Source organism: Ambystoma mexicanum, chromosome 2q, assembly GCF_040938575.1.
Source record: "Ambystoma mexicanum isolate Mex_15411 chromosome 2q, UKY_AmexF1_1, whole genome shotgun sequence".
NCBI classification, from domain to species: Eukaryota; Metazoa; Chordata; class Amphibia; order Caudata; family Ambystomatidae; genus Ambystoma; species Ambystoma mexicanum.
This window is the reverse complement of record NC_090924.1, coordinates 1,258,329,268-1,258,349,422: the sequence shown is the minus strand read 5'-3', so window position 1 is coordinate 1,258,349,422 and position 20,155 is coordinate 1,258,329,268. Positions and strand designations below refer to the sequence as shown.

Genomic DNA, 20,155 nt, shown 5'->3' with positions numbered 1-20,155 from the left:
TAAGTGTGCACCCTTTCACCATACACTCACACAGGCAGCCACCTATACATTTAAGTGTGCATACTTTCAACATACACTCACACACGCACACGCCAATGGGGTTGAGGGGAGCCCTAACACTTCAATACCACCCGCATAGTTCTCACTGAAGCACCGGAACTGTTATTAACGGTGCCGGTGCTTCTGTCGTCCCCATTCCCATAGAGTCCGATAGGACTTTATGGAAATGGGGACTTACCATTTGCCGGGGCCTTACTTCCCAGACCGCCGGGGTTGTAATACCGCAGTGTTACCTGGAAGTCGGGTGCTGGTAAATCATTACGGGTCCAGCAGCAACCTGCTGGTAGCACCAGCACGGTTTCCGCCAAACAAGTAATGAGGCCCATTGTTTCTTTTTGAAGTCACTTTGACTTCATAAAGAAATTATTTCCGTTAAGGACCGAACCATAACGGAAATAATTTCTTTGTCAAGGCAGAGTGACTTCAAAAATGAACTATTTCTTTTTGAAGTCATAAGGCTGCCCCCACCCCATGACATTGAAGCCTCCCGCCTAGGGTCGTCCATGCCATGTGGAGGGCGCAGCCCTCAGACTTCAAAAAGAAAGTTTCTTTTTGTAGTCACTCTGTCTTCATAAAGAAATTATTTCTGTTACAGAAATTATTTCTTTATGAATGCAGTGTGAATTCAAAAAGAAAAAAAAATAATTGTGCAAAAAAAATAAATATATATATATATATATATATATATGTATATATATATATATATATATATATATATATATTTTTTTCTACAAGTGGGACCCCCTCCCAGGACATGTGCTGGGCCCCTGTTACGCCAGTGCCTACTGCTAAGGTCACCCCAGCTGTCCTTCTCTCTAATTCCTAGATTATTTACCCACCCCCTGATGTAAGTGATGGCGATTTACACATTAGATTATTTTTGTCCATGTGTGGCCACGGGATGTAATGCGGCAGTCCTCCTCCTTTCTCCAATAAGTGAAATTGAGTAAACCCAGCGCCATGTCCGAGTGCAGCTGCACTGTTTGTCTTTGTCACTGCGTCTGTCATACTAATTCTCTTCAATCCTGGTAAATTCCTCAGTCTATTCACGTACAGCATTCTCGCCTCAAAACAGTTTGATCACATCTATGGGCGTTTGGGATATTGAACGGGCTCTGGACTCCTCACTGGTTCTTCCAAAATGAAACGCACTCTTTCCCTATCCCCATGCTTGCAGAAGGAGCTTGTGCAGCCCACTCCTCTTTGCTTTCCTCTCTCTTTTCATCTTCCAACATAGTGTCATCACTGTCATCACCTTCATCATCTTCTCTGTCTTCAAAATCTAGTCTCACAAGGGGACTCATCCTATACATTATACTCATCACCTCCTCCAATCTAATCCTTCCCCCATCTTGCGTAGAACCTCCTCTACTTCCCTTTATCTGTTGGTGCCATCCCTCCTGCTCCAATACAGATTGCTAATCCTCCTTCATATAGCCCCTTCCTCCCCGTTATGTGGAAGAGTATGCTTTTTAAGAATCTCTTCGACTTCCTTGTGGTGGCTCTCTAAGCTCCTATCTCTTTCTCTCTGTTATTGTTTCCTGTCTCTCCCTCTCTCTGTCTGTGAGAACACTCTCCCTAATCACATCAACTTATTTTCATCACCTTTCCCTGCTTCTTTCCACATCTCATTGTCTCTCTCTCTTTCTTCCTCTCTTTTACTTTCTCTTTCCCTCACTTCTTAATTTCTCATTTTTGCTTTCTTCTTCTCATCTCTTCTCCCTTTTTCTGTCTGTCTGCCTCTTGCTTCCTTTCTCTCTCCCTTTCTTCTTCATTCCTTTTTTCTTTCTCTCTCTCCTCTATTTTTTCTTCTTCCTGCTCCTGTGTTTTTCTAACTTCCCTTTCCCTTTCTTTAAAATCGTCCATGCCTTTTCCATCCAACTTGAGCATTATTTGTCCTCCTACCCATTCATTTGGTACAACCGCTGCCTCATCCCTGTTACCCTGCCTGCCTCTCTCTCTCTGGACCTCCTCCACGGCTTCTGTCAGTTTTGCTTCTAAGTAGCGGCACTCGTCATATTCCACGTGTGTGGACACTGGTCTTTGCTTACTTCCTTTTTCTCTACTTATAATGTCTTCACTACTGTACGCGAGATGGGGGGTGCTTATGTGGGATTAGTATACCTCACTGCTGCATTTAATGCTCATAATGGATATAACCCGAGGCTTCTGAAGATGGATCACTGCTCTGTGGTGGGAGAGGAGGAACCATGCATGATATACCCCTGCGGCATGCTGATCAAGCATCCATTCTTTAGCCAGTGGATCTTCTACCACTTCCCCATACATTTTCCATAGTTCCAGAATGGCTTTGATCCTGCAACTGTTTACCCTTAAATGCGGCACGTAAATTGGTTCACATGTTTTGCAGTACTGTCTTCGAGTGAGTGCCTTCTCGTGGCCAGGGCATAAACATTTTCCCCACTGTGTCCCGCAACCACTGTGTGTGGTATTTAATTATTTTGTCCTTATACCAGTGTGATGCTTTGCACAGGTAGATAATGGGAGGGAGTGTCTACCATGATAATACATCAAAGCTCAACTTACCAATACTTATCAAATTTGATTTCAATTCTCACCCTCTTTTGCCTCCCTTCTGGACCCTTTCCCAAAAATACTTGTCCACAAGTTAATACTTATGCGTATCTCTCTGAGACCACACCTCCTGCGTCACCCAATGCTTCAGATTGGCACCACAAACGCCACTCACGCTCTGAACAGCCCCACCTTGCTGTTCCCTCCAAACCTTCTGAGTGACACCACAACCATCATTCACACGCTGAACAACCACACCTCGCTGCTCCCACACTGGACCATCCTCCTAAGTACACACCACAACTTCACATCCTCCACAATGTAAACTAATATACACAAAAGTCCACTTTTTGTAAATCCTGAGCTATCTTACAACATAAGGTTGGTGTCAGCAATTACTGCACAAATAAACACACTATGTCCATCTTCTCAACTCCTGGTGAAGTATTTGTCTCTTATTATTATTACCCAGTAACAAGGGTGATCTTTCTTGACCCTTGTCAGGAACATTCCCTTCCCCCATTTTGTCAGGCCTATATCATACTTACATCTGTGGACCTGCTGAAGGTCTTCAGTGTCGAGTCTCCCCTAACAGCCATCTGCCCTCCGCCCTAAGGGGCACCCTGCGGGGACCAGACAGGACTTTCTCCAAAGGGGCTCCTGTCAATCTCTCTCAGCTGCTCATAATCCTGCTCTCCACAGGCCACCTCCATAGTGTTCAGGCCACGGCGAGGACCCCTCGACAATCTGACTACTCCTAGCAAACCATCACCTCCACTACCATCTGTTAAGATGGCCTGGAAAGTCTCAAATTACACAGAGGTTCTGGAGCCAGTTCAAACCGGACTCATAACGGTAATAGAAAAACTGCAAGGCAAAACCCAGCTTTATTATCATCAAAATAAAGCAGGGGCAGCATATAAGCATGGAATTCTTGGCACACTCGCAGGTTACATAAAAACAAAGGTTTATATATTCAATATTTGTCATAACTTACATTATATTATAATCTTAGTTGCCAAAACCTACAGGGAACAGGGATTGGCTAATAGTGGTGATTACATATTTTTATTTATTTATTTAGTTCTATAGCGCCGAAACCCGCAGGTATTAGGGCGCATTACATAAAAACACGGACAACAGGAAAAGTGACGGAACAGTAGAGCCAAGAGTATTGGTCCGGAATAGATTACTTTACAAGGTATTTGGCCTTTATACAGGTCCTTTATTTGAAAAGCAGTGTCTTCAGTTTCTTCCTAAAGGGTAGGTAGTGTAGGGAAGGGTAGGTCAATAGGACCCCCCTCCCACTACATGTCCCACCCTGGTTAAGACCCATGACTCGTCGGCAGCCCCCTGCCTCCTGGGCCCAGGCGGCGGGGCGGCTGCAGGCCGACACGTGGGGCTGACCACCACGTTATGTGGCAGAGAATAAACGCCATCTTGTATTAAGCCATCCCCATCTTGCTAGAAACATGCATATCTAACCCAAGGCAGAAACACTGAAAGCTGCAGAGTGACCCCCACTTGACCGCGCTCACAGAGGCCCACACTTCCCCCACCTCCCGCTGCATGGCAGATCCGCTGAAGACTCGTTCTCACGAGTCACCAGACGCGAGCGAACAACAAAATAAAACACTGTAGCTGTTAACCTTCCGCAGTACATCATTGCCCCAGCTATGAACGAGAACACTAGGATGTAACTGAGATCAGCCCAAACCTTGCAGGCCCTGACCCGTGTACCAAGCCCCCCAGCTATAGACGGCATGGCGCCTCGCACCCATACCCACCCCGAAAGCCCTTGCAACGTGTAGAAACCATTTATGTAATGTGTGCCTTGTTGACTAACATTCGCTGCTAATGTAAAGGAGAATGGGTAAAGAGAAAACTGTGCAACCGATATTACATGTAATGAAGAGATATACAAAGACTGGACAGCTGATAACTGTGAACAATAACTTGTGTTGCTCTCTTTATACACTCTTTATACACACCTGCCTGACACTACCTCATGTTCGTATGTCAACTGTAGATGTGAAATGCTATTTAAAAAAGTATGATCCTCAGCTAGTATCCCATGTAAATACAAATACATATGAGTGCTTTTAGAAACCCCATGTGTTGTTAGTCGCCCCTCACCAATACTACAGTAAAACCGCCTCGTGCAAGATGCCACGCACGGAGCTGCAAGACCATTTCCCCCTCCTCCTGCCCAGGCCCTCTCGAGATAGACGGTTTTCAAATGGCACAGCCCTGATTTCCCTCCCGACCCTGCTGGACCCGTTTCAAGCATCCGCCACCCTCCTCCGTGTCAGAGGCCGCCACAGCCTGACTCCATAACTTACGAGCTACCTGGTCCTAAATCCCACCGCCTTTCAGGCACCAGTTACATGCCCCCCACGGGTCAGTAGTACCTCCATCGACCCCGAGTTAATGACCCTAGAAAGGGGGGCGCCCACACGTGTACCAACAGATCATAATACCATCCCTCACCGAAATTGCCAAGGATGGTTAGTCAAGCACCCCCGCCCATGCCCCTGACTACGCCCATGGGACCTGATTGCTTGAACCTAAGGTGCCTCCCAAACTGATGTATTAAGACACTCCAGATCACATATGAATGTTCCTGGCCATATATTGATCTAAGGTCAGCGCTTCCAAGAGTTGCAACTCAACAGGACACGTGAAGTGTGATGAATGGGTGGGAATGTGTGGACAAAAGGGCAAATGTTAGTTTAGCTATCAATCGTTGTTACAAAGCATTTCCGGCCCAGCACTAAACCCCGATGAGCCCAGCTGACTTCCCACCCCACGTGGCGCAGCACCAACGTCTGCCAATCCTGGAGAAGCAACTGTATACATTGTATACCACCTAGCCATCACCACCCAATCCCTGAGACTCTGTGGCCCCTATAGCTTACCTCATGCATGACGTGTATTTGTAATATAACTGACTGTCTTTGCTATTGTCAAACAGAGCGCTCTCGGAGTTTGCAGAGTCCTTTGCATGCCCTACATTGAATTATATAAAGCTCTTTTGATTTCACCCGGACTTGGTCCTGGCCTCATTCCACTTCTGGGGTGTGTCCATTATTGCCTCTCACTAAGGGGGGTGCGTTTCTGAGGGACACTTACATTCAGTAGTTAGATTCTAGCCTTAGGTTGTTTGGGAGTTCATTCCACTTGGATGTCGCTTTGGTAGGGAAGGCTCGCCCAAGTCCATTTGTTTTTTGGGAGTGAGTTACTTTCACAAACCCTTGCGCCCTGGATTTTAGGGTGTCGCGAGGTTTGTATGTGGTTATTTGTTTTTTTAGGTAGACAGGTGAGGATCCAAATATACAGTGATGGACAATGGTCATTGCTTTTAGGGTGATGCAGTCTTCCAGGGCTAACCAATGGAGGGACTTTCTGTCCTCTGTGATATGTTCTCCCATTTAATTTTCGTGGTAATTGTCCCCACCGCATTGTTCTGTATGATCTGACATTGTTTGATGCATTTTTTATTAGCCCCCATCATCTGTGCATTCCCATAGTCCAGTCTAGATAGGATTGTGGTTCTAGCGATAATGGTGCTCTTTTGTTTACTCAGTACTGGCCTGATGCGACTGAGCAGCCTTTGGTGGTATCAGCAGTTGTTTTTCAGATATGTTACGTGGGCATCTGCTGAAAGGATGCTTGCAGGTAGAAACCTAATGTCTTGACCTTGTCAGAGACCCCTATATTTGTGTCTTTGATCTTAAAGGCGTTATATTCTGTGTCAAGTTTAGCTCTTGCCTGGGTTAATCCAAAGATCATGAGCCTGGTTTTGCTTCCGTTGAAGCAGAGACAGTTTGTCATCATCCAGGCTTCAATGGAGCTGTAGATGCTAGCAAGTTTATTATTGTCAGTGGTATGACATCCGGTCAGTTCGATGACTAATTGTGTATCATCGGCAAAATTTGAAAAAAAAGACCCCTAAATTGGTTAGTAGGGTACATAGGCAACGCAGATAGAGATTAAACAAAAGGGCCGATAAGCTAGCCCCCTGGGGTACACTGAAATTTATAGGTTGGGGTATGGAGAAATCATCACCCCAGTGGATCTTGGAGCTCTGATCTTTAAGGAAGGATGTTACCCAGTCTATAGCTCCTCAAGAACAATTACTTGATGTGTCTAGAGCCTTGTGGAGTTTTTGATGATCAAGCAAGTCATATGCTGCTGAGAGGTCTAATAATATCAGCATCCCTGCTTTTCCCTCGTCCAGGATACTAAGCATTTTGGTCTGAAGGTCGAGCAGGGCAGTCTCTGTGCCATGTGCTCCTCTAAATTCCGATTGTTGTGTGTGTAGGAGGCTGTTTCTGTCGACATAATCTTAAAGTTGGATAGTAGCAACTTTGTCCGAGAGTTTTAGGAGAAAGTTACAGTTCGTTATTGGGCATGGCATGACTGGAAGGGTCATTTAGATATAATCCAGGTTTTTGACTATAGGTGTAACAGTAACTGTTTTAATTGCAGTAGGGACCTTGTTGCCTCTAAACAAGGCATTCACCATGCTACGAAGATAAGGGGCAAAAATCCTGGCGTTGTCCAGTATTAGTTTGGGGGGTAATATATTTTCCAAGCAGGCTGTGCATCTGATGGTAGAAAGTACAGAGTTCATCTCATCTAGGGATATAGGGGAGAACTTGAATTTACTCTTCTCTTGGGGGGGTTTGCTCTAAGTTGTCCGGGAGTTAGTGTGGTTGGACGTCCACCTTACAGGATTGTATGACTTTGCGAGTTCTTTTTATTTTATTGTAAAAGGTTGTTTGGACTGTCTCACAGTCTTCCTGGGATGGCAGAAATTGAGGGGATAGTGTTGGGGGGTTTTCTACCGATTTCAGGATCTGGACCAATTTGCCGGTCGAGCTGGAAACAGCAGTGATTTGTTCATGGTAGTAGTTTTTCTTTGTTTCCGTCAGTTTTTCTCTATATAGTTTATCTACTTCTTTCCATTTCTCTTTGTTGTTGTCTGTGGGATTTCTTTTGCCATTTTCTCTCCCATTTCCTTTTTTCCTTTTTAAGTGTACAGGTTTCAGCATTAAACCAATTCTGATGATTAGAGTTGAGTATGACTAGCTTATTTTTGATGGGAGCATGTTGGTTATTAAATGTTGCCACGATTTTGTCACACGAGTCCTCGTCTACTGTCGTATTCGATGCCTTATGCCAGAATGAGGGGCGTGATCTTTTTTAAGTTCCTTCAACAGACTTTGTAAGGTACACTGTTCGTGTTCCTGACATTCTCTTTGGTTATCAGTACCAGTTCGATTTTATGGTGATCAGACCATATGCATGGATTTGTTCCTAGCAGAATAGTTTTCACATTATTGGAAACTATCCGATCAAGTTGGTTTCCCTTATTCGATGTAGGTTCAGAGTTATTCACGAGAAAGTCAATTGATTTAGATCTTTTCTCAAGAGATATAGCTTCTTTGTCTTTGATGTTCCCTCTCCATCTATTTAAGTCACCTAGGACTATCGTCCCTGTATTGGGCCCTTTTAGGTTACTTAGCAGCTGTGTCAATTCATCATTGAAATCAGAGGCCAGTGATGGGGATCTGTAGATTTTAATGATGTTGATACAACTATTTTTAGTTGAGGTCATTTTGAGAAGGAGAGTTTCACATCAATTGCAATGGATAGGTGAGGGGAACATGTTAAGATCTTGCTTGGCTATTATAGCCACTCCGTCACCCTTTCCTATCTCTGTTTTTAAAGTGGATGGTGTATCCTTGGGGGTCCGCAATGTCGATGGTTGGGCCGATAGGTTCTTGCAGTCAAGTCTCGGTTAGACATAATATGTCTAGACCATCTTGTATAATGTAGTCATGGATGCTTTGGGTGTGGTTGTTCAAAGATATGGTGTTCAGAAGGCTTACTTTTTTTTTTTCTCTGGAGGCTTTGCTAATTGTGCTGAAGGGAGTTCTTCTATTGGTAAGGTTTTCTGTGTGTCTGGATCTGAGACCAATGGGACTGTTATGGTTGTCTCGGTTTTAGATTTATTTCCATTTCTGCGACGTTGTAAGATCAGATTGTCCTTGCCTGGAGGTTGCGTGAGGTTGCAATGTTTCCAGAGTAGTTACGGTGATTACATTTACAGGGGATGGGTCAGGTATCTGTTTCCTGGTGTCTATCAGGTTAGATCCTACTATCCTGCAGAATTTACGCTGTTCAAATGTAACCTAAGCAACAGCCAATGCAGGTATGATATCATTGTCCTATTCTACTGCACCTGTCCACCTGCTGTTCACCTTTTTTCTCGAAATGTACCTAAGTTAAGTATTCTGTAACAGCGCCACGATGCCCCAGGGCCGCTGCGCGCTTTATAAATGCAAATAAATAAATAAATAAAATATTAAGCGCTGCACAATGGTCAGGCGGTGTAATCGTTCCGTCTGTACCACTAATTGCAGTATTCTTAGGTAGCCCATACTGCCCTCCCACACCGCCTTATGCCAATCGTCGGGTGATACTCAACTGGCTCCTCCATTGTCCCTCTTCACGTGGATAGAAGGTGAGTTGTGAACCCTTCACAATTTTGTATGGCGGCACCTCAGAGTTCAGGCAAAGGTTTCGTATAGTTTCAGAAACGAATTGAGCACAAAATGTAGTGCTATAAGTTATGAGTGGCCCCTATTAGAGGGCATGTTAGAAGTATTGACTGGCTGCATCAAAAAAGGAGGCAATCGAAGTAGGCTCATAGGAATATGCTGAAGCTTCCAAGGGGTGTAAAATGTTTGACTGGAGAAGGGCAGGCAAGCAACTTCGGTCCGTTATTACCTTGTCCATGTTATGGAATTCATACACTCAATTGTTCCCTTCAGACGAAGGCTCCACATTCTCAAGAATCAATGATTCTGAGCTTTGGTTAGCAGGTGAAGTTGCAGGTTGTCAGTCCAAGTTAGTGTCATCATCAATCAAGCTAGGAGTCTCCGACTCCGTTTAGAAAGCAGCTTGTAATGTTTCTTGGAAGCATTGGGGCGGCAGGCCCTGCAGGCACTTCTATATCTCTCGAGATAGCCACCCCCTCCATATACATTCGATAGGGGTTATATGTCTGATTGGGTAACGCTTGTCTGATGCCTCCTCCTTAGGCCACCTTTAAATTGATAAAGGTACAAAAGACATCATCTCTGCAATATGGAATTGGCACCTTAATTCATGGGCGGCAAAAAATTGGGGGGTTTCATTGGTTGGCTTTCTACTAACCAACATTGGAAAATTGACAGGCTGTCAAGATATGAGCCAGACAGGAGTAGGGGGAGAGTGGGCCACAGACGGCTTTCCTTTCAATTAAAGAATATACCCTCCCTCATTTTTAGGCCATGAGCCAAGGTGATTTATTTGTATTTGGCCTTGTATGGTGTCTTGTGTCTGGAGATACATGTAAGGAGTTAGGCAGTTGTCCTATCTGTGTTCATTGCTAATCAATAGACATTGTTCTTCAATTATGGGTCACGTGTGATGGAGCCATGTTTGGAATTATTTCACCCTGCATTTATTGGGATTTTAGTTAATATTGATATGAGTGTTATTATTTCTCTTGACACGGGGACACTCTTGAGTTATTCTTCATGGATTCTTTTGGCTTATAATTGTCCTGCACCTGTCTTACAAAGCTGGTTGTGATCTTATAAAACTTTTATTAATCTGGGAGTATCCTTCTTGTAACCTGGGAATTGCTATCTCGTGCTTTCACTGCAACGTTCTGTCCCTCCATTAATTTGTGATAACCTTGGCTGTTGTTGTCAGCTCCTGCATGAGCTCTGTATGGACCTGTATTCCTGTGGTTTCAGCATTTTCAGTTCTCGTGAAGCCTTGAGAGCTTTCATTTAGTTAGAAGCATGTTGTGGCTGCCATTTTGGAAAAGATGGCTGCCCATTACTATTGCGGTTCTATGTTAGTGAACTATATTTGCATGTCGTTCATGTTGCATTCAGCTTATACATTGCTCATATTAGTATTTGCCTTGCTTTATGGATACTATGTTAATATTCTTCATGTATAAATGCATAATTACCTAATGTTCTTCATGTTGAGTGCACATTTGTTTTGTGTCTAATGCATGCACATGTATTGTCATAATGTTAGTTTGATTACTCTTGCCATCTTTAGCTTATATTTTGTCTGTATCCTGCTGTACCTGCCTGGGAAAAGGGTGGTGCGGTTGCCTTATTGAGTAGCGGTCTCACCTGTGCAATATTGGACCTGGGAGGGGCAGAAGCAATGGATGACATATTCATCTGCCTGCAACACTATGATGGACCAATAGGGAACCAGAAATTCCTACTTGAAAATTGGAGATGCTGGGGTGTGCCAGGGAGTTAGATATGAGGGGGATAGTGAGACAGGTATAAGGCCCCAAAAAAGTGAGACCTTAGAACCAAGGGTCATAACCTCTATACACCCCTCCTATTAGCATTCCAATGACTGTCATTAATGGTATTAGCACCCTGGGCTGAATTTATATGGTGCTAGAAGTTGTTTTTTGAGATGGCAAACATGGGCTGCGGCATGGCTCCAAACAAAGCCCCTCTTCTCTTTTGATGCCACCATGCAGGCAAATCTGAAGGGAGGTTGCAGAGGAGCGGAAAGAGTGGTGTGGGTGTGGTGGAAGGGGAAAAAGGAGAGAGAAGGGTGCTGGGGACAGTAGAAACGAGTGGCAGGTAGTGGGCAGGTACAAGCAGCTTTTTAGTTTGCTCTGAACTGGAGTATTACAGGTAGTATAGCCCAAGTTCTGAGCAACCTGATATGGCTGATGCACTCTAGCAGCATATATGCATAGATGTATTAATACATTTATAAGCTTAAGAGGGGTGGGGGATCCTGCCACCACCCCCCTCCAACTAAATTCATGACAAGGAAGAAGGCCAGAAAACACTGCAATCACCCATTCTATTTTGGTTCAGTTCCTAATGGGCCTATGATTGACAAATAGGTTGAGAGCTATCCACTCAGCCAGCCGTACCGACCAAGGGACATACAGATCTATCCATGTGTGAATTAATAGCTGCAGGCCATAATCCGAGACAATTGTATGGGCAGCTTGGACTAAACACCAAGAAGCCATGTTATTGATGTTGTTAGAGACACCACAGCATAGCAGCGTTAGGCATGAAGCACATATGCCATCCGCACTTCGGAACACAAACACACACCCAAATACATGAAGAACACAAGTGTAGATTTCTATAGTTGGAGGACAGATAAATATACATACTATCACTGCTTTTAATATTAGCATGGACACTTAGAAAACCGCATTATAAGGCTTAGGAGCTGAGCTGATTCAGGCTGGACAGAGAGCAAGATGTGCGAGACAGGACCCACAGCCAAGGTCAAGAGATATGGATGACTTTCCAATCCCCAGACGACAAAGGAACCAGCTCCAGAAAATATGAATAAATCCTCATAATTCAGAGCTGCAGAGCTCAAAGTCATGGTCTCTGAACACGTGACGCGGCCAAAGCAGACAATGGGCAGCGATCGGTGGTGGGAAAGGAGAACCGGTCTCAGGCTGCCAGACACAGACTGCAACAAGTATGCTACAGTATGCAACAAGTGTTTTGCGCCAGACAAGGGAGCACTCTCATAAGGTGAAGGTGGCACACACAAGATACAATACAGACACATAATCGTTCTCAACTTGAAGAGGTTCACAGTGAGCTGAGAACCTTTTCGGGTCCCAGGCCTGGGGATGTCAGCTCTAGCCAATCACAGTTTAGTACCATAGGGGTGGGTAGCCATTGGCAAGAACCGATGGTAAGTCCACAACACTGCAACAATGTTATAGTTAGTGAACTAGTGATGGGACAGGCCAGCCATCTGACATGCGAGGGACAGTTGAATAACATCTATAGTGTCTTGTATAGGATATAGATTGCTCAGTACTCAATCACATGGCCCGATAGGTTTTTTGGAGAGGGGCCCAGGCTGTGACGAACTGCTGACGCAATTAGGGAGTAAAACCGGCCTGCGAGCTGACGAAGAGTGAGATGTGCATGAATATTCTCTGTTCCTGTGCTGATCCCTGTTGGTTTTGTGCTTCTGGCATACCTGGGAGTTCATCTGCAACAAAGCATGTGCACAGCCCACAATGCACAGTCATCTTTACCATGAAACCCTACCCCTCCACTTCTTAAATTCTGTGAGGATCTCCTTATATGAGAGATTAAATATTTTCTAGTTCTCTGACATCAATGGAATTGAAGATGTCAAAGCTACTTTATCCTTACATCAAAATCCTGAGACTTACTAATAAGTACGTTGTACATGGTTACAAACATTTTAATGTTAGGGTTATGTTATGTTTCCACTTAGTTATTCAAGCATGCAAAGATTTTTATCACAAGCAAATTTGCCATATATAAAGATCTGTGGTCATTCTTAGGATCCCAAAATGGTATTTGCTTGCATGCAAAGCAGCAAGGAATCCTCATTGGTGCTATTTGCCCCCTTTCTCTACCTCATATGGGCATTTTCCATTTTGGAATATTACCATTTTATCAAAAAATAATTTGTATGGGTATTCCAGGATTTGACAATGTGCTTTGCTTTATCAGAGACGTGTAACCTTGTTATTATGACTACAATATATACTGAAAATGATCATTAGAAATGAAAATTGTAACAATGTAAAAAAATAAAGGCAGTCTATAATGTTGGTACAATAAATTATTTCCCTTGTTAAATAGCTTCTTTTGCTTCGAGTACTCACCTTTTATCCCTGACTACCGATTGGTTGGTAGTGCCGCTGAACCTCCACATTTATTGCAGAATGTACAAAAATGAAACATTAATAAAACTAGAAAATAACAAACGTACTTGCAGAATATGCAACCTAGTCATCTGGTCCTTACAAGGTCTGTAAGAACCCCAGCATACGGATAGAGCCTTTCCATGGTAGCCTCTCTTCACCCGTATGCAGAATACACCCACCATGGTGACATGTATGCAGAACACATGCGGTGAGAAGTATGTCGCAAATAACAGGCTGGTCCTCACCTCAGGGAGTGCCTGTGTCACTGCTACTCTCCTACTGTTAACAATTTTTTATCTTAAAATACAAAGCACCCCTTACTCCCTCCTTGAAAATATCGTTTTTTCTCAGGTTGTGCTACTGTCGGTAATAGCTGGAGTGGCCACCTGTCAATGCAACTTTGTTTTTCAAAGAGAGAGGGCCTCATTACACGTTGTGCGTTAAGGGAATAACGGTACCGGTAAGGGATTACCGGTACCGCTAAATTCCCTAGCCAATTATGACCCGGACTTGCCACTATTAGCGGTCCCGGTAAGTACGATGCCACTAATAGTGGCAAGTCCGTGGGCGTGCGCCCCCCAGGTTGGAAATAGCGGCATGGCGCTAATAGCACGCCATTACAAGCCATGCGGACATGGAAATAGCGGCATTGTAAAGACCCAAAAACCCCTTACTAGCATGGCGCTAATACCGGCATCGCAAACCACCCGTTAAGAGACCTGAGCAGTGTTCCCACCTGCCACAGGTGGACACAATCAGCACAGGTGGAGCCAATGGAGACTGGCAGCACAAAAGAGCACACCACACCCCTTCCCACACCAAGATGGTTCCAATACTAGCAGCATTACATGGGCTGGAAGACATGATTGTAGTGCAGCACCAACAACAACAGGCAGCACAGAGGAGATGCAGGAAGAGGAGGAGGAGGAGGAGGAGGAGGGCAAGACTGTGGCAGCAAGCACCACCAGTGCACCCGGATATAGCACAGAGATAGCCAACAATCCACAGGATCCAAGCCAGTCCATTTTACCTAATACCTAAGCAGATACCTACTCTGTACCGTCTGGACCGGGATACCATCACCAGCATCGTGGATAAGATACATGACGACATTGTGAGCCACATAGACATCAGAACTGCAATCCCCCCTCTACAGAAGGTGGTGAATGTGCTCCACTTCCTGGCCACAGGCTCCTAGCAGCATACTGTGGGCCAGATGCATGGCATCTCACAACCAGTATTCTCACGCAGGCTGAACCAGGTACACGATGCCCTCCTGAAGCATGCATCTGATGTATCATGTTTTATGAGATACAAAGGAGAACTAATATGGATGGAGATGAGTATTGTTGCCCTGATGCATGTGGTGAGGCCCACAAAGGACCCTCTCCCCAATAAAGTACACATACACAATGATGAAGACCAAGCCTGTGTTTCAACATTTCAACAGTGTTTTGTGATCAGAATGTGAACAAAAAGTGCATGGCCCCAACTGTGCAAATGCCCTTTCCCCCCTCCCCCCACAACATTCCCGAAACAACCTTTCCCCCTCCCCCCTCAACACTCCCGAAAACACTGTTCCCCCCCACAACACTCCCGAAAACACCCTTTACCCCTCTCCCCCCACAACACTCCCGAAAACACCCTTTCCCCCCTCCCCCCACAACACCCCCATGTGAGCCTTATAGTGTCTATGTGTCCTGCTCCACATGTGCCACCTAGTCCTTGCTGGCCCTAAGCCTCAGGGCCTCCTCCACCATTGGGTGGTTGGGATGTGCTGCGCCTCAGGTTGTGCTGAGAGCGGTGGAGGGGGCTTGTTTGCCGGGAACTCCCAGAGGAGGAGGTGCCCGGTTGATCCTGTGTTGGGGGTGGGTATTGCCGCTCCATGGAGTCCGCAATACGTGTCATGGCCTGGCGGAGTAGGGCCATTTCCTGGCAAATCCTGTTCGTGCAGGCCTCCATGCCCTCCCTTGTCTGGCTTGCATATATGCTGAGGTCATCCCTCAGACGGGCTGCCTCGACCACATGCTGGCCAACCAGCGCAGTGATTTCCACCTGCCTCTGGCTGATGGTAGCAAGGTCATGTTGCGTGCTACAACCTGTTGGGGTGGCTGCTGCGCCCTGGTCCATGCTTCTGGCATCAGGTGAGGACACCTGAGGGCTCCATGCCCCTTCAAGGGTGTGGGTGGCAGATCCTCCATGGCTTCCTGATCCTGATAATGGCCTTGGGCTTGCCTCAATGGACCGTGTTGGGCTGGGGGTATGTCTTCGAGCCAGAACGTCAATTGCGTCCTCCTCGTCCGAAAGCGGTGCAGTGGCTGCTACCTCACCAGTTGAACTGGTGGCAGCAGAGTGCGTGACCTCCGTGCTGATTTCACAGGTAATGGGGCCCACTGCCGTGGGTGCAACAATAGCAGCAGCCGTGGCCTCAGGCTGCGTGGAACTGGTGCCCTTGCTGCCTTTGGCCCTCTGCTGCTGGACACTCCTCCCGGTTCCCCTTGAGGTGGTGGCGGTGTCCCCTGTCTCATCTCTCCTGGGCTTTTTCGCTGCTGGGGGAGTAGGTGTCACAGTTCATGGGTCTTCAGTGTCTGTCTGTGATCCTGTAGGGGACAAAATAGGGAATCTCATCGTTTATGGTTCAACATGCCTTATGCAGAATGTTAATGTCATGCCGCTCTATGCATTGGGGCCTCTTTATTTTTGATTCCGGTAATGGGGATGTCGGGTGGGTCATGCATGAATGGGTCTGTGTTGCACGTGTATGTGGTGATGCATGCATGAATGTTTGTGGCTGGATCAATGGCCTGGTTATGGACACATATTTGGGGGGCCCCTCACCCTTCACTGTGCATTGTTTGATGCATACACTCACCTCCATCGGATGAAATGGCCACACCATGCTCCATATCTCCAACACCCTCTATGGATTCAACTCCAATTGTGGAGGCACAGGTCTCCTCCCACTCCCGGAGCTTCAAAGGGGAATCTGCGCCACCTCCTGTGCCCATTGCCAGCTTGCGATTGACTGACAGTATGTTTTGGACACGAACCCGGAGGTCGTCCCACCTCTTACAACAGTCCTTTACAGTGCGGGTGGTGGTGCCCACCGCACTGACTTTGAGGGCAACCTCGGCCCAGATGGCCTTTTTCTTAAGGAGGGTCTCCCGCCGCATGTCATTGCTGAAGACTACATCGGCATTTGCCGCAAGTGTCTCAGTTAGCATTATCAGCTCCTCATTGCTGACTTTTTCTTTCCGCTGGCGATCAGCAGCTTTTTTGATGGCCTTGGGCATCTTAGAGCTATCCGGGATGAATTTGTGTTCCAGTTCTCTGGAAACAGGTCCTGGATGCAGAGGATGGCAATGGATTGTGTTTTTAAAGATGGCCGCCGTGCTCTTTCCCGTTCCTGTGCGATGACGCTATTTCCGGTTCCACATATAGCGGTGACCGCTATTTGCATGTAGCGTGTGGGTGGAGGGGCTATCAGCACTTTAGTCGAAGCCGGTAAGGGACTTTTTGGGGACTTTTGCGGCATGGCGGTAGGGTCATTACCGGCATGGTGCTATGCTCGTGTCCGCTTACTCGTAATGGGACGCAATTAGCGCCGTCTTGCGAGGGCAGACACACTAATAGCGCCATGCCGGTAAATGCCGTTTTTTACCGCACATTGAGGCCCGGAGACTGTAAAGTGAGACAGAGAGAGAGGGGAAGGAAGGAAGGAAGGAAGGAAGGAAGGAAGGAAGGAAGGAAGGAAGGAAGGAAGGAAGGAAGGAAGGAAGGAAGGAAGGAAGGAAGGAAGGGAGGGAGGGAGGGAGGGAGGGAGGGAGGGAGGGAGGGAAGGAAGGAAGGAAGGAAGGAAGGAAGGAAGGAAGGAAGGAAGGAAGGAAGGACAATGGGAAGAAGAAGAAAGAAAACGAAAAGAAAGAAAAAAGAGGGAAGGAAGGGTAGAAAGAAAGAGAGCAGAGAACGAGAGCTAGATAGTTAATGGCTAAACTGTCGTATGATAAACTGGGTACCGTTAATAGGATATAAGCACCGTATTGACAACATGTATTCCAAGCTCCCAAAATAAAAAGCAATTGCAGTAATTGAAATCAATTCTATATCTTAAATGTATATTTTGTATTTATTTCGTTCGAATGTTAATTTATGAGTTTGCTTGAGCAAAAAGACTGTACACTGTAAATTAACAGCAGTTGACTGCCAGACAGTCAGGCCTAGCGATCCTCATACGACAAAGATGTATTAGTCTATATGCATGTATGTAAAAGGGTGCCAGAAGTACCCAATTAGATTCCTAAAACATATACTACTGAGGGGTGGCAGCGTGTGAGCTGATGTTTTCTATGCTCTATTGGCTCACACCCTTCTTCATAACTGTTAACGCGACACAGACGTACATTTCGCTGCAGGATTACTGAACAAGTTAAAGGTCCCGCCGGCTGCGAGGACAGCTTTTTTTGTGCTCCGCCTGTTTTCCAGTCCAGCTGTGGGAGCTGGCGGGCCCGCGGCTTGCTAGGGGAGAGGGGGTCCTGCTAGCGGAGAGGCGCAGGCATGTCGTGCAGTTCTGCTGAAACGAATCTGGGCTGAGTTTGGTATGAGAATAAGGGGTGGAGATTTATGGGGGTAGGCAAGGCTGGAGTTCCTTCTCCCCCTCTCTCACGTGTCTCTCCACCTACTCCAGATTTTCTGCTCATTTTCCACATGTTTCTGTACATTTGCAGATTTCGATGCAGGCTGGCGCGGAACAGATGGGCGCTCTGGCACCGGCGTGCTGTATGGGGCTGGCGACGATCAGAGGAGGTGCTGCTTCGGTTCTGCAGAACTAGGAGCTACTACAGACTGCTGGGGTATGTACAGCACTTTACACACTTTTTCACACCCGTGTTGCTTGATTCCACCCGGGGATACATTAGAAGTGAATCAGAGCCGTACCCCTGTTTTTTCAGGGACACTTTCCACCTTTTAAGTATTAAGTGGGAGGGCACAAGAGGAAAATAGTTATTGGAAGGACAGAGCAAGCTATTCTGGTGCTCTCTGCAAAGTTTATATGAGATGCCGTTTGTTATGCAGTGTTGGACCACGGTAGGGTCATGCAATTCCTCGTTGATGCCTGTGTAACCGAATCTCGCAACTGTTGAAAGGCATAGCAGTCTGCAGTGTTTACATGAGATGTCGTTTGTTATGCAATGTTGCACCTTGGCAGGGCCATGTAACTTCTGGTTGAAGCCTGTGTAAGTGGAGCTTGCAACTGTTGAAATGCATAGCACTCAGCCGTGTTTTTGTGAGATGCTGTTTCTTATGCAAAGTTGTACTACAGCGGGGTCATTTAAAACCTAGTTGAAGCCTGTTGAACCAAACCTCGTAATTGTGAAAGTGCATAACAGTCTGCATTGGTTATAAGAGATGGCGTTTGTTATGAATTGTTGGACCGCATTAGGGTCATGCAATGTCTTTTTGATGCCTTTGTAACCCAAGTCGCAAGTTGTTGAAATGCATACCAGCCTACAGTGTTTATATGGTATCAAGTAATATTATCCCCATCAATAATATCGCCATATATATGGTCGTGGGCAACAGCCATAGATAATATTATTAGTGGGGATAATTTTTGGGGTAAATGGGAGCGGGGTTGCGGGGGTGTCCCCCGCTCCCTTTAAAATAATATGGGGGTTGCAGGGTCCCCCATCCACAGGTTCAATGTGTTAATATTTCCGCAAAAATAAGGCGACATTCTTCTATGGCGATATTTGTGCGGGGATATTAACACATGGAACCGTTTATATGAGATGCTGTTTGTTATGCAGTGTTAGACCAGGGTAGGGTCATGCAATCGCTTGTTGATACAGGTGTTACCGAAGCTCCCAATTGTTGAAATGCATAACATTCTACAGTGTTTATATAAGCTGCTGTTTGTTATGCAATGTTGGATCATGGTAAGGTCATGCAATTCCTAGCTGATTCCTGTGTAACCACACTTCACAATTGTTGAAATGCATACCAGTCTGCTTTGGTTGTATGAGATGCCTTTTGTTATGCAATTTTGGCCATAGTAGGGTCATGCAATTCCTCATTGATGTCTGTGTAACCAGACCTCGTAATCGTTCAAATGCATACCAGTGTGCTTGGTTATATGAGCTGCCATTTGTTATGCAGTGTTGCACCATGGTAAGGCCATGTCATTTCTAGTTGAAGCCTGTGTAACCGAAGCTTGCAACTGTTTAAATGCATAGCAGGCTGCAGTGTTTATACGAGATACCGTCTGTTATGCAATGTTGGACCACAGTAAGGTCATGCAATTTTTTGTTGATGCCTGTGTAACGGAAGCTCGCAACTGTTGAAAACAAGGGTCTGCAGTGCTTATATTAGATGCCATTTGTTATGAAATGTTGGACCTCGGTAGGGCCATGCAATTCCTTGTTGATGCCTGCGTAACCAAAGCTCTCAAATGTTGAAATGCATATCTGTCTGCAGTGTTTATATGAGATGCCGGTTATTATGCAGTGTTAGACCACGGTAGGGCCATGCAATTACAGTTTAATGGAAGCTTGCAATTTTTGAAATGCATACTAGGCTGCAGTATTTATATGAGATGTCTTTGTGCTGGGAAGGGGACACAATCTTTCCACATCCCCAAGCGTTTCAGAATAAGGCAAAGATCGTGAAAGGTAATGTAAGAGACCAGGGGGGAGGGGTGTGCCCTTAAATGTTTCTAAATGACTACATTATTGCATGCTTCGTATATGTAGTGTCCATGCGGGAATAGCAGCCATTTTACGCATT

At 45.7% G+C, this 20,155-nt stretch overlaps 1 protein-coding gene across 1 annotated transcript in view; it reads left to right on the top strand.

Annotated features, from left to right (window-relative positions):
• Positions 1-20,155, top strand: part of NHSL2 (NHS like 2) — a 1,544,548-nt gene that overhangs the window by 528,796 nt on the left and 995,597 nt on the right. Inside the window, exon 2 of the mRNA XM_069648639.1 lies at positions 18,097-18,222. Within this exon, the coding sequence (XP_069504740.1) occupies positions 18,097-18,222 (126 nt within the window). The remainder of the gene's footprint in view (positions 1-18,096; positions 18,223-20,155) is intronic.